This window comes from Bufo gargarizans, chromosome 3 (assembly GCF_014858855.1).
Source record: "Bufo gargarizans isolate SCDJY-AF-19 chromosome 3, ASM1485885v1, whole genome shotgun sequence".
In the NCBI taxonomy this organism is placed as follows: Eukaryota; Metazoa; Chordata; class Amphibia; order Anura; family Bufonidae; genus Bufo; species Bufo gargarizans.
In genome coordinates, this window is record NC_058082.1 from 42,848,099 (window position 1) to 42,862,656 (window position 14,558).

Below are 14,558 nucleotides of genomic sequence, written 5' to 3' on the forward strand. Positions count from 1 at the left end.
TTCAGGACCTGCAAAAGGACCTTTGGTGACATCAGCGCAGGTCCTGCTGAATGAAGATAGAAGATCAGTGAAGAAGTCCGGGTTCGGGTCTGGGTACCACATTCAGTTTTTTCTCACGCGTGTGCAAAACGCATTGCACTTGCGCGGAAAAAACTGAACATCGGAACGCAATCTCAGACAAAACTGACTGCAATTGCGTGCTTACTCGCGCGGTTTTCCCACAATGCACACGCGATGCATCCGGAGCAAATCCGGGACTCCCGTGTGAAAGAGGCCTAAAAGTACGAACCCCTCCAGACCTCAACAATAAAGAAGTCTTTCCAGAGTGCCCCCATAACTATGCTCATGTTCTTGTGCTGCAAGGCAGAAACATCTAGAGCTGATTTCCGCTCCAATGAGGGAATTGCAATGTTAAAGTTTTTTTTTTTTTTTTAAGAATTAAAATTTGTGGAGATGGCATAAGAGTCTGATTGCTGGAGGTCCCAGCACGTGGCCCTCCTCCTTTTACAAGCACGGGGGTCCCATTTCTCCCTTGTGAATGATGCAGCGGTCGAGCATGCTCCCTCTCGCCACCTTACAAGTCTGTGGGACTGACGGAGGCAGCCGCGTACAGCGCTCGGCTCTCTCCATCAGTCCCATACACTGCGCTTGCACCACCGACGATCCACTAAGGGCTCATGCACACGACCATATGTATTTTGCAGTCCGCAAAACATGGATCCGCAAAAGTTACGGATGACATCCGTGAACATTCCGTTGAGGAACAGAAAAGTTTGGCCAGAATAGAACAGTCCTATCGTTGTCCGTAATGCGGACAATAATAGGACATGTTCTATTTCTTGTGCGGAAAGGACATGCGGACATATGGAAACGGAATGCACACGGAGGAACTTCCATTTTTTTGCGGACCCATTGAAATTAATGGTTCTGCATACGGTCTGCAAAATAAAAAAAAAGGGATGGACACAGAAAATACGTTTTGTGTGCATGAGCCCTAAAACAGAGACGCTCTTCTCAGATCCATGCTCTCGGTAATCCATTATCTGACTCTCTCCTTCAGGCCGCCACCAAAGCACACCCTGAGCCGCGTTATGATCACCAAGAACCGGGGGAAGGACAAGCTGTGGTGTTACACCCGGGAGCCCATCAAACAGGCCCTCCTGAGGAAGGTGTTAATGAGTGACGAGCTCTCACAAGAAGCCTGCATGGCCTTCATAGATATCCTTTCCTAAGAAACTCTCAGCCCAAAGTGAAATAAATGCAGCTTATCTACAGTTTTGATATAGGGGGGCTCATAAGGAACCCATAAACCTAAGCGTAAAGTCGGCCAAACTCGCCGATTTCCCATATCCTAAGATGTTTGACAGATATTGCACCACAACTAAGCCTGATATTCCTTGACTGCTCCTGTGCACCTATATTGAAGTATATGGGAGACTACCCGTCCAAGCGCATGCGCTCAGTCAACGAGCTGACGGATCAAATCTTTGAAGGTGCCTTAAAAGCGGAACCCCTGAAGGACGAGATCTACAGTCAGATTCTCAAGCAGCTGACGGACAACCACATCAAGTGAGTGTCTGCAACCCCCATCACCAGGACGGAGGTTGTGGTTAGAGTCTTTACCTTGAAGGGGGTTCTTTACCATGGATAATCCCCTTCTTTTTTTTTTTTTTTGTTAAAAGGGGCCTCTAAAAATAAGCCAGTTGCAGAGTTTCCCCTTAATAGGACCAGCAGCAATCAGTGGTAATCTGTGGAGCAATTGGGAACAAGTGTTCAAGTTCCCTGCAGCGCCACCACAGGACAAATGAAACATTACATGGCACCCAGTGAAATAGTCTGTTTAATGGACAGAATTGCTGAGTCCTTTAGTAGCAAAGCAGATGTGGTACTGGCAGTGTCGGTACTTAGGGCCCACCAGTGTAACTGATTCTGGGGGCCCACCTTAGGGCTCCTGCACACTAACTTATTTTTTTCCCCATGTCTGTAACGTTCACTTCACTTCAATAGGGCCGCAAAAAAAAAAAAGGCAGCGTGTGCATTCCATGTCTGTATGTCCGCATGGCCGTTCTGCAGAATGATAGAACATGTCCTATTATTGTCCACATTACAGACACGGACAGGACGGTTCTATTAGAGGCCGGTGTTCTGTTCTGCATAATGTGGAATGCACACACTCAGTATCCATGTTTTGCGGATCCGCAATTTGCAGACTGCAAAACATCCAACGGATCGGCAATACACTGGCACCGTTCCGTGGCCATTCCATATCACGGATGCGGACCCGTTTATTTCAATGGGTCCGCAAATCTGGAGATGCGGAATGAAACAGAACAGTATGAAAGCACTAGGGAGTACTTTTTGGGGGTCCGTTCCGTGCGTTCGCACTGCAAAAAGATAGAACTTGCTCTATCTTTTTGCGGAATGGAAGGATCGCGGACCCATTCAAGTGAATGGGTCTGCGATTCCCATGCGCCTGCCCCATGGACGGTGCCCGTGCATTGCGGACCGCAATTTGCGGTCCACAGCACGGGCACAGGCTTCACACGTTTGTGTGAACGAGCCCTAAGTCAGTCAGAAACAAGACACAGGCAGCGCACACCAATCACTCACATTGGATACATGTGGCACACAAGACACTGATACGTGGCTCACATGCCACTGATGCATATGTCACATGCTGCACATACACCACTGATACATAGAGCATATAGAGCACACACCAATCACACATAGGAAACACGCAATGCACACACCAATACATGTATGCCTAACCCTATTAAGTGTAGCACAAAGGGGTTAAAGGGTTTGTCTCACTTCAGTAAATGGCATTTATCATGTAGAGAAAGTTACAAGGCACTTACTAATGTATTGTGATTGTCCATATTGCCTCCTTTCCATCACATTATACACAGCACGTATCCGCGGTTATTACCACCGTGTAATCCAGCAGCGGTGGCCGTGCTTACACACTATAGTAAAGGTGTTGGCCTATGCGCACTTCCAGCCTTTCCCTATAGTGTGTAAGCACGGCAACCGCTGCCGGATTACACGGTGGTAATAACCGCGGATACGTGCTGTGTATAATGTGATGGAAAGGAGGCAATATGGACAATCACAATACATTAGTAAGTGCCTTGTATTAACTGCATGATAAATGCCATTCACTGAAGTGAGACAAACCCTTTAACCCCTTTAAGTATAAATGTCTGGCATGAAATTTACCAAATCGTAACCTCCTCAGATTGCACATAATCTACATTATAATTATAAGGGTTGTCCGACCATAATGACCGATCGCCCATCTACAGGATCGGTGATAGATATCAGATTGCTGGGGTCTGACTGCTGGAACACCCACTGATCATGAAAAAAGGGGTCCTGAGACATCCAATTACATTACCGCCAATCTATGTACACAAGGGTCTCGACCACGTTCCCTTGATCATGGGGGTCCCAGCAGTCAGACCCCATCAATCAGACACCGATCACCTGTCGTGTCATAGCTGTTGGACCTTTTCACATTCCCTATTCCTTAAAGGTTTTCTTTGGGTGTAAAAAAAATAAAATTAAATAAAAATTAAAAATCTGGCCCAAAATATGTGTCAAACTAAAATAGAAACGCTCGCCTGTTAAAGGGCCAGTGTCCACTTTTCTAGTTATCCTCTATCCACAGGATCGGGGATAACTAAGTGATTCGTGGGGGTCTGAACGCTGGAGCCCCCACTGATCCTCCTTCTTGATTAAGTGGCAGGGGGAGCATATGCCCTGCCAGTGGCGTACCTCTAATAGAGGCAAACCACGCAGCTGCTATGGGGCCCGGCCATGTATGGAAGGCTCCGCCCCCTAATTATGCTAACTTAATATAGCTGCTTCTAACCTGAGTCCATGTCTGAGGTTTGGGCCCAGGAGCTCTGCTTATCCACACTATAAGCAGCAGCAGCAGGGCAGACAGTGCAAGGTATACTTCATAAGAGGGCTATGGTGGCACTGGCATTGTTCATAAGGGGGGCTATGGTGGCACTGGTACTGTTCTTATGGGGTCTATGGTGGCACTGGTACTATTCTTATGGGGTCTATGGTTGCACTGGTACTATTCTTAAGGGGGGCTATGGTGGCACTAGTATTGTCCATAAGGGGGTCTATGGTGGTACTGGCATTGTTCATAAGGGGGTCTATGGTGGCACTGGTACTGTTCTTATGGGGTCTATGGTGGCACTGGTACTGTTCTTAAGGAGGGCTTATGGTGGCACTGGCATTGTTCATAAAGGGGGTTATGGTGGCACTGGTACTGTTCTTATGGGGTCTATGGTGGCACTGGTACTATTCTTATGGGGTCTATGGTTGCACTGGTACTATTCTTAAGGGGGGCTATGGTGGCACTAGTATTGTCCATAAGGGGGTCTATGGTGGTACTGGCATTGTTCATAAGGGGGTCTATGGTGGCACTGGTACTGTTCTTATGGGGTCTATGGTGGCACTGGTACTGTTCTTAAGGAGGGCTATGGTGGCACTGGCATTGTTCATAAAGGGGGTTATGGTGGCACTGGGACAGTTAACAAAGAGGGGCTATGGTGGCATTGATTCATAAGTGTGCTATGGTGACACTGGTACAGTTCAAAAGTGGGGCTATGGTGGCACTGGTATGGTTTGGGCAATGATGGCACTGGTACAGTTCATAAGGCGGTTTATGGTGGCAACGGTACAGTTCAAAAGGGGGCTATGGTGGAACTGGTGTAGTTTATAAGGGGGCGTATGGTGGCACAAGTGTAGTTCATAAGGGTTACTATGGTGACAACAGGTATAGGTAATAAGGGCGACTGCCAGTGCTGTAAGCTTAAAGTGTACCTAACCTCTACAATGTACCTGCTAAAGCCCGGCATACATGGGCACAGGCAGGAGGGCAATGTCTCATGTGAGCTGCTGCCCTGCACCTGCTCTGCTAACAGCTGGCATTCTATGCCGCTACATGTATTTTAGATTTTTTTTATCTCTGTTCGATTAAGTTATTTATGGTACATTTTATTTCTTTGTTTGTGGGTGAAAAGGGGTCGTGGCCAGGGAGCAGCCAATGTAAGTAGGAGGAGGAGCCATGTGTGGGTAGTGGGTGGGACCAGGTATGGGTAGTGGGAGGGGCTAGGAACAGGGCATAGGGGCCCAATTTAGGCTAGTTCCAGTGGTCCCAAAGAGAATAAATGGAGCAGCAGGGCGTATGTGTGGTCGGCCACACCATCTAAAAGGGTGAACAGGACCTGTTCCTGGGATCAGTGGGGGTAGCAGAGTCGGACCCCACTAATCATATAGTTATGCCCTATGGTGTGGAGAGGATAACTTGAAAACCTGGACAACCCCTTTAAATCTTCCACCACTCCACCACCAGTATCTCTTTACATGGTAGCAGTGATGCCTGTAAATACGGAATATCGTCACTGCCGCCATCTAAACCGTACGTGTCAGTACTGGAGAATGTGACGCACTGTATAGAATTTTTCGGGCATAAGTCCAACCCCCTTTGCAGGTCATAACCTTTAACAAAGCCCAAGCAAAGGCGCTAGAGGAGCAACGTGAGCAAAGGGCACAAACGGAGGGTCATAACTGAAGCAGAGGCATTAGGGTCACCTGAGGCAGGGTAATAGCGGTATCCTGGAGCAGGGGTAACTGGAGAAGAGGCAATATTAGCGGTGCATTTAGAGTGGGGGCATCTGGAGCTGGTGCACCTAAAGCAGAGATATTAGGGTCGTCTGAGGCAGGGTAATAGTGGTCATCCTGGAGCAGAGGTATTAGGGGTACAATTACTGTACTTCCACTTTAAGAGCAGGGGTATGGTGTGTTGACCAACATTCGCTACTACTAATGTCCTTTTGGACTCAATTCCACCAATTTTCCCTGCACCTACCTATTTAACTAAGACTTAACTTTTATTCTCTATTACTTAATATTACTGGTGTGAATAGCTAGTTCATTAGAATTAAAATTCCAGTAATCACTGCCCTTCATATATCACTTAGACCACCTTGTCAGGATAGTCACCTGACTAGGTTAATCTCCTACTGGGTTTATATACACTTGTGCCAACAGGCTGCGCGCTGCCTGTGTATTATATATGCACTGTGTGTGTCATTTTGCTTGTACTGTTAGGCGACAGTGATTTACTGTTTTCAAATCAGAGCCTCACGCTGCCCCCCGACATGTTTCGCCGTATCACGGTGTCTTCAGGGGTTAGGGCAGAGTGCCATTAGGGTATTAGGGGGGCACCTGGAGAAAAGGCATTTTTAGGAGTGCATTTAGAGTGGGGGCATTGGGCGGCATCTGGAGCCGTGACACTAATGGGGGTGCACCTAAAGCAGAGGCTTTGGAGGGACCTAGGGCAGAGTCCCCCCAATGCCACTCTGAACTCTGCAGAGAGCAGCACACATTCATAGATCTGTGTCTGCTATAAACAAATCCCCTATTTCCCCCTTACAGTCTCCTACAGCTCACTACCGTCACACACCTGAGAAATCGGCCCAAAAATCCAGAGGAGTCCTTCTCTCCAGCAGCCACAGTTTCCTGACAGCAGGGAGGGCAGGAGGATGGCCAGACATGTTCTCTCCTCCTTCACTGCCAGCATCCCCGGAAGCTTAGAAGATACTGCGGGGCCTCCTGTACAATGTACACCAGTAGGAGTCTGCATCACTGTGCGATACTGCCATCTAGTGGCTACAATAATTCTCTCTCCTGAGAAACAAGAGAAATAATTACTCTTCCATCTTACCTCTGGGCGCAGAAGACTGGGGGCCCACCGTGGAATTCCCCGCCTCCCAGTCGGCCAGTCTGGGTGCTGGCTTAGTTAATATCCAAGTCATGTCTCGAGGCCTGTGTAAAAGGTCAAACATTGACTTATAGGATGGCTAGTGTACATCTGGTGGCATTAGAGGCAGAGCTTGCTAACAGCTGATTTCCATACCTTCTTCCCAGAATCCCAGAGGAGCGTGTATGGCCTATAAGTCTCCTCACGCCATTTAGGCACTCTCCATAAGGAGATATAGTATCCCCTGGTTCCAGCAGAGTGAGAGACAGTCTTGGCTTATTGATAGAGGTTCTGAATGGGAGACTCTCCACAGTTGACTCCCGAATTGGATATTTGAAATTTCTGTACACCAACTAATCCCTATGACCCTATTCACATCCTCAGGAAACACTCTGCATGGGATGGTGAACCAGATTTTAAAAAACATCCATGGTGGATTTGTCTATGGAAAATCTGTGCAATGTGAACATGGGTCTGGGGGGTTTCCTAGTACCTTCCCCAACCTGTTCGTTAGAAGCTGCGTAAATTGCTGGAATTCTTTTTACAGCCACTAGAGGGATCTCACTGCATTTGGATTCATTATAGACATCTATATAGGCATCACGTAAGCTCCCTCTAGTGGTGGCTGCAAGTAAACAGAATTTTCACTCTGTGGCTGTGTGAAGGGAAGCAGGTGAGTTCTATCAGAAAATCACCCACCCTAAGCCACGTGCATTAACCCCTTTATATGCCAAACTACTTGGAGTATGTGTTAACCAGGGTTCCGAGTTATTAGAGACTGTGTAGTGGATCCACCATGGACACCAATGCACATGGTAAACCAACTTGAAAAATTCCAATTTAGCCCTGATCAGTTCACTTCATCCATTCGGAAATGAGGGACAATAGAGCTCTGTAGTCCAGCTGGGAAACCCCTCCTCAGTTTACGTTTGGTTCTCATACAGTCGTCCCATGTATTCATATATATTACATAGAAATTCTCTTTAAAGGGATTCTCCTCTTTGGACAATCCATACTTGTGAGATGGGTCAATAAGCTGATCAGTAATCACCCTGGTGCTGGGATCACCAGCGATCAGCCCTAATCTGTGGAGAGACCTGGAAGTAAGTGTTCATTTTTCCTACAGCGCCACCACTGGAGAGCTGAAGTATTACAGTGTCCATCCATATCAGTGGGTTTTCTGTGTAATACAGGACAGGTCCTCCAGAGAGAGGTGTTCTTTATCTCCACACTGTCCAAGAGATGAGGTTCCTGAACAGAGGACCACCCTCTATTAGCTCAGAACTCTCTAGTGGGATGTATAAAAATGAGTTTTTCTAAACTGGACAGCCCCTTTAATAGTGAATATGTTGTTTTAGGTACAGTGAAGAGAAGGGCTGGGAGCTGCTGTGGTTGACCACTGGCCTCTTTCCACCCAGCAACATCCTACTGCCTCATGTACAGCGGTTCATCCAGTCCCGGAAGCAGCATGTCCTGGCGGCAGACTGCATGCATCGGCTGCAGAGAGCCCTCCGGTAAGTGCCGGTCCCGTGTCTTCTCATTCTGTTCTACCATCTAGCAGAGGAAACCAATTTCACTCAGTCATAGATGTACCATACAGACCAAAAGTTTGGACACACCTTCTCATTCAAAGAGTTTTCTTTATTTTCATGACTATGAAAATTGTAGATTCACACTGAAGGCATCAAAACTATGAATTAACACATGTGGAATTATATACATAACAAAAAAGTGTGAAACTGAAAATATGTCATATTCTAGGTTCTTCAAAGTAGCCACCTTTTGCTTTGATTACTGCTTTGCACACTCTTGGCATTCTCTTGATGAGCTTCAAGAGGTAGTCACCTGAAATGGTCTTCCAACAGTCTTGAAGGAGTTCCCAGAGATGCTTAGCACTTGTTGGCCCTTTTGCCTTCACTCTGCGGTCCAGCTCACCCCAAACCATCTTGATTGGGTTCAGGTCCGGTGACTGTGGAGGCCAGGTCATCTGGCGCAGCACCCCATCACTCTCCTTCATGGTCAAATAGCCCTTACACAGCCTGGAGGTGTGTTTGGGGTCATTGTCCTGTTGAAAAATAAATGATGGTCCAACTAAACGCAAACTGGATGGAATAGCATGCCGCTGCAAGATGCTGTGGTAGCCATGCTGGTTCAGTATGCCTTCAATTTTGAATAAATCCCCAACAGTGTCACCAGCAAAGCACCCCCACACCATCACACCTCCTCCTCCATGCTTCACGGTGGGAACCAGGCATGTAGAGTCCATCCGTTCACCTTTTCTGCGTCGCACAAAGACACGGTGGTTGGAACCAAAGATCTCAAATTTGGACTCATCAGACCAAAGCACAGATTTCCACTGGTCTAATGTCCATTCCTTGGGCCAGATTTATCACGACTCTGACAGCTCACTCCACTTTCACATATGGCTAAAGTCAGTTTTAGCCAAGTCAGATTTATGATCGGCCCTTTAAGACTGTAATAAATGTGGTTTGACGGTAGCAGTTTATCCGTCAGTAAGCAGCTTTACAAAAGTCGCACGTTTTTATGAAAAAGTCGCATGTTCCATTAAAAAGTCTCATAAGATAAGCATGGTCCTCACTGGAGTGAAGTTGCGACTTTTTTGCGACTTTTTAAAAAAGTCCCAATAGTAAATCTGTCTAGAGATTCATTTACATACGAAAACACGCCCACTTTCAGAAAACTGGCGAGCATAGTGCAGAGCAGAAAAAAGTCGCAAATTTGTGCGCAGTTTTAGCCTTTGGGACTTTTTTGCGACTTTTCCACTCCACAAAAGTGACTTTGCCTAATGATATATCTGGCCCCTTGTGTTCTTTAGCCCAAACAAGTCTCTTCTGCTTGTTTCCTGTCCTTAGCAGTGGTTTCCTAGCAGATATTCTACCATGAAGGCCTGATTCACACAGTCTCCCCTTAACAGTTGTTCTAGAGATGTGTCTGCTGCTAGAACTCTGTGTGGCATTGACCTGGTCTCTAATCTGAGCTGCTGTTAACCTGTGATTTCTGAGGCTGGTGACTCGGATGAACTTATCCTCCGCAGCAGAGGTAACTCTTGGTCTTCCTTTCCTGGGGCGGTCCGCATGTGAGACAGTTTCTTTGTAGCGCTTGATGGTTTTTGTGACTGCACTTGGGGACACTTTCAAAGTTTTCCCAATTTTTCAGACTGACTGACCTTCATTTCTTAAAGTAATGATGGCCACTCGTTTTTCTTTACTTAGCTGCTTTTTTCTTGCCATAATACAAATTCTAACAGTCTATTCAGTAGGACTATCAGCTGTGTATCCACCTGACTTCTCCACAACGCAACTGATGGTCCCAACCCCATTTATAAGGCAAGAAATCCCACTTATTAAACCTGACAGGGCACACCTGTGAAGTGAAAACCATTTCAGGTGACTACCTCTTGAAGCTCATCAAGAGAATGCCAAGAGTGTGCAAAGCAGTAATCAAAGCAAAAGGTGGCTACTTTGAAGAACCTAGAATATGACATATTTTCAGTTGTTTCACACTTTTTTGTTATGTATATAATTCCACATGTGATAATTCATAGTTTTGATGCCTTCAGTGTGAATCTACAATTTTCATAGTCATGAAAATAAAGAAAACTCTTTGAATGAGAAGGTGTGTCCAAACTTTTGGGCTGTACTGTAGCTGTGCATATACCTGCATTGGAGGCGGTAGTTTGACGGACATCTCACTGCCGCCCCCTGCTGGTTCAGTATATATGGCCACTGTACAGTAGATTAGAATACAGTTATCTCCATTCTCCTTACTAGTCCTACATTGAGGTTTAACAGTGTGCAGTCCGTTATAGGATTTAAAGGGGTTAGAGTCCATTCACACGTCCGTATAATGGGTCCGCATCCGTTCCGCAAATTGTGGAATGACTGCGGACCCATTCATTCTCTATGGGTATGGAATGGATGCAGAGAGCACACTATGTGCTCTCTGCATCCGCATTTCCGGAGCGCGGCCCTGATCTTTCGGTCCGCGGCTCCGGAAAAAAATAGAACATGTCCTATTCGTGTCTGCAATTACAGACAAGAATAGGCATTTCTATAGGGGGTGCCGGCCGAGTGTATGGCGGATCCGCAATGCACTACGGACGTGTGAATGGACCCTTATCCCAGAGTCAGACAACTGGTCACATGACACAAGAGGAGAAGGTCACTGCTGCAGCCTGTGATTGGCTGCAGTGATCACATGTTCCCCATCAATGGATGTTGATCTCAGCATGGCAGGGAGAGGAGAAGCTGGCCTGGGAGCGTTAAATGCTGAGCACAGGTAAGTATGACCTCCACCGCAGATCGACCACTCCTCGGGATAGGTCATCAATATCAGATCGGGGCCGATCAGCAGGAGGCGGCGCTCACAGCGTGCATGTGCTGCCTCCTGTCTCTCTTCCTGCTCCTGCTGCTATGTCTGTGGCAAAGCAGGAAGAGACAGGAGACGGCACGTGCACTCTGCGCGGATAGGGTAGATCATCAATATTGAAAGCCCGGAGAACCCCTTTAAGCTATGCTGTTAAGGATAGCAACCAACAAAATTCTGCATGCAGCTTTGGATGTCACTGGAGTGAGGATTTAAAGGGGGTTACTAACTTTGTGTCAGTTAGGGTCAGGGTCAATCATTGCGAAAAGGTTTGCAGCCTTCTTATATACCTTCTTTTTTCACCATTTACAAGATCTCTACTTGCTGTCAGTGAATGTGAATATTATTTTTACATGCAGAGGCTAAGACCGCACGTCTTATTTCTAAGGTTAAGTTCACATCTGTGGCAGAGGATCCAGAAGAAGCCTCCGTCACAGATTCTGGCAAAAAAAAAAAGTGGTATTTTGTTTGGCAGATGCCAGTATCCATGCAGGAAACCCGATTTACCTCATTATAGTCAATGGCATCCTTCAGGGGACGGTGTTGTCCTGCTCCCGAAGGCTCTTCCTATGCTGAATGCCAGAATTCCTGCGCATATTTGAACTTAGCCTTAGGGCTCGTTCACACGTCCGTGCTGTGTTTTGTGGTCCGCGGGGCTATTGTCCTGTACTCATGAGATCATATGCGTGCCGGACGATAGTCCCGCGGGCGGCCCGACGTGCACAGCGTCATTGTAATCTATGTGCACTCCCGTGCACACGATCAATGCCGCTCCGGGACATATGGCCCGCTCACGGACGGTATCTCGGAGGGCATGCGGTCGTGTGCAAGAGGCCTTAATCTGTGATTGAAAATCACAACTCTGTCGCCTTCAGCCGCACATGTGGGAGGCGTTAGCCATTTATGTGCTCCGTGGATTACTGCTACCACAATATATATAAATCTGTCAGCTGCTAATATCTAACTTGCAAAGTTTTACTTGTTTCTTACTTTTTTAGGAATGGCTGCAGAAAGTATCCACCACATTTAGTTGAAGTGGAAGCCATACAACACAAAACTACCCAAATATTCCACAAAGTGTACTTCCCTGATGACACAGATGAGGTAAGAACAGTAAAATATCAGGTTTCGCTAGAGAAACTTAGTCACTGTGTACATACATTTACATCCTGCATTATACTCCAGAGCTGCACTCACTATTCTGCTGGTGGAGTCACTGTGTACATACATTACTTATCCTGTACTGATCCTGAGTTACATCCTGTATTATACTCCAGAGCTGCACTCACTATTCTGCTGGTGCAGTCACTGTGTACATACATTACATTACTTATCCTGTACTGATCCCGAGTTACATCCTGTATTATACTCCAGAGCTGCACTCACTATTCTGCTGGTGGAGTCACTGTGTACATACATTACTTATCCTGTACTGATCCTGAGTTACATCCTGTATTATACTCCAGAGCTGCACTCACTATTCTCCTGGTGCAGTCACTGTGTACATACATTACATTACTTATCCTGTACTGATCCTGAGTTACATCCTGTATTATACTCCAGAGCTGCACTCACTATTCTGCTGGTGCAGTCACTGTGTACATACATTACATTACTTATCCTGTATTATACTGCAGAGCTGCACTCACTATTCTGCTGGTGCAGTCACTGTGTACATACATTACATTACTTATCCTGTACTGATCCTGAGTTACATCCTGTATTATACTCCAGAGCTGCACTCACTATTCTGCTGGAGCAGTCACTGTGTACATACACTACATTACTTATCCTGTACTGATCCTGAGTTACATCCTGTATTATACTGCAGAGCTGCACTCACTATTCTGCTGGTGAAGTCACTGTGTACATACATTACATTACTTATCCTGTACTGATCCTGAGTTACATCCTGTATTATACTCCAGAGCTGCACTCACTATTCTGCTGGAGCAGTCACTGTGTACATACACTACATTACTTATCCTGTACTGATCCTGAGTTACATCCTGTATTATACTCCAGAGCTGCACTCACTATTCTCCTGGTGCAGTCACTGTGTACATACATTACATTACTTATTCTGTACTGATCCTGAGTTACATCCTGTATTATACTCCAGAGCTGCACTCACTATTCTGCTGGTGGAGTCACTGTGTACATACATTACATTACTTATCCTGTACTGATCCTGAGTTACATCCTGTATTATACTCCAGAGCTGCACTCACTATTCTGCTGGTGGAGTCACTGTGTACATACATTACATTACTTATCCTGTACTGATCCTGAGTTACATCCTGTATTATACTCCAGAGCTGCACTCACTATTCTGCTGGTGGAGTCACTGTGTACATACATTACATATTCTGTACAAATGCTGAGTTACATCCTGTATTATACTCCAGAGCTGCACTCACTATTCTGCTGGTGGAGTCACTGTGTGCATACATTACATATTCTGTACAAATGCTGAGTTACATCCTGTATTATACTCCAGAGCTGCACTCACTATTCTGCTGGTGGAGTCACTGTGTACATACATTACATACCCTGTACAAATGCTGAGTTACACTGTGTAATATGCTCCACAGCTGCACTCACTATTCTGTACAGCTACTCTGACTCTTCCCATTAAGCGAATTATGGGAACATGATCATGAGATTGTAGAATTATCTGTATCAGTCCTGTTCCTCCAACTCCTTCTAGGACAGATCTGGACCAGTTTCCAGGATCTTCCATGGACTACAAAGCTTCTCTGTAATGTTGGTGATGGGATCGGTCTGGTTTTCTTTCCCAGCTTTGTACTCATAAGACTTTGGAAGACAGAATATCATCCCAAGGTGGACATTCACACCGCTTCTTCTCTTACAGGCGTTTGAAGTAGAGTCAAGCACGAAAGCCAAGGATTTCTGCCAAGATATTGCTAACCGCCTTCTTCTGAAATCCCCAGAAGGCTTCAGCCTGTTTGTGAAGATCTCAGATAAGGTAACAATTGAGCCTGAGAGAGGGGGTCACAAATGAAATGATAAAAGAAAGCGTAAAACCATGGAAGATCCCTTTAAATCAGAGCTAGGATCAATTGCATATTAAGGGTTAGCTTAGCGCTTGAAATAAAGGTTTTGGAACCCGCGGCCTCCTTCTATAGTAATTGACTGAGCTGTGTTTCAGACACTCGCTACTACTGAAACCAATACTGGCATGATTGACCAAATGTGAAAACAAAATGCAGTACCAATTGAGGTTATAAGGGGCAACACAATGTAAGTAATTTGTGCATTTTATAAGGCAGTTGTCACATAGTTTATACCGTACATAGATTATAGGGGTAAATGTAGGATGTCGCTTCTGAAAATCTATTGATAATAGCACTAATCATGGATC

General features: G+C 46.0%; 1 protein-coding gene across 2 annotated transcripts in view; it reads left to right on the forward strand.

Moving 5' to 3' along the window:
- The window catches only part of MYO7A (myosin VIIA), a 148,371-nt gene that overhangs the window by 123,347 nt on the left and 10,466 nt on the right, over positions 1–14,558 (forward strand). For both annotated transcript variants that reach the window (XM_044284681.1, XM_044284682.1), the window contains 5 exons: positions 1,061–1,218; positions 1,416–1,569; positions 8,146–8,301; positions 12,172–12,277; positions 14,049–14,162. In XM_044284681.1, coding sequence (XP_044140616.1) covers positions 1,061–1,218; positions 1,416–1,569; positions 8,146–8,301; positions 12,172–12,277; positions 14,049–14,162 — 688 coding nt within the window. The remainder of the gene's footprint in view (positions 1–1,060; positions 1,219–1,415; positions 1,570–8,145; positions 8,302–12,171; positions 12,278–14,048; positions 14,163–14,558) is intronic.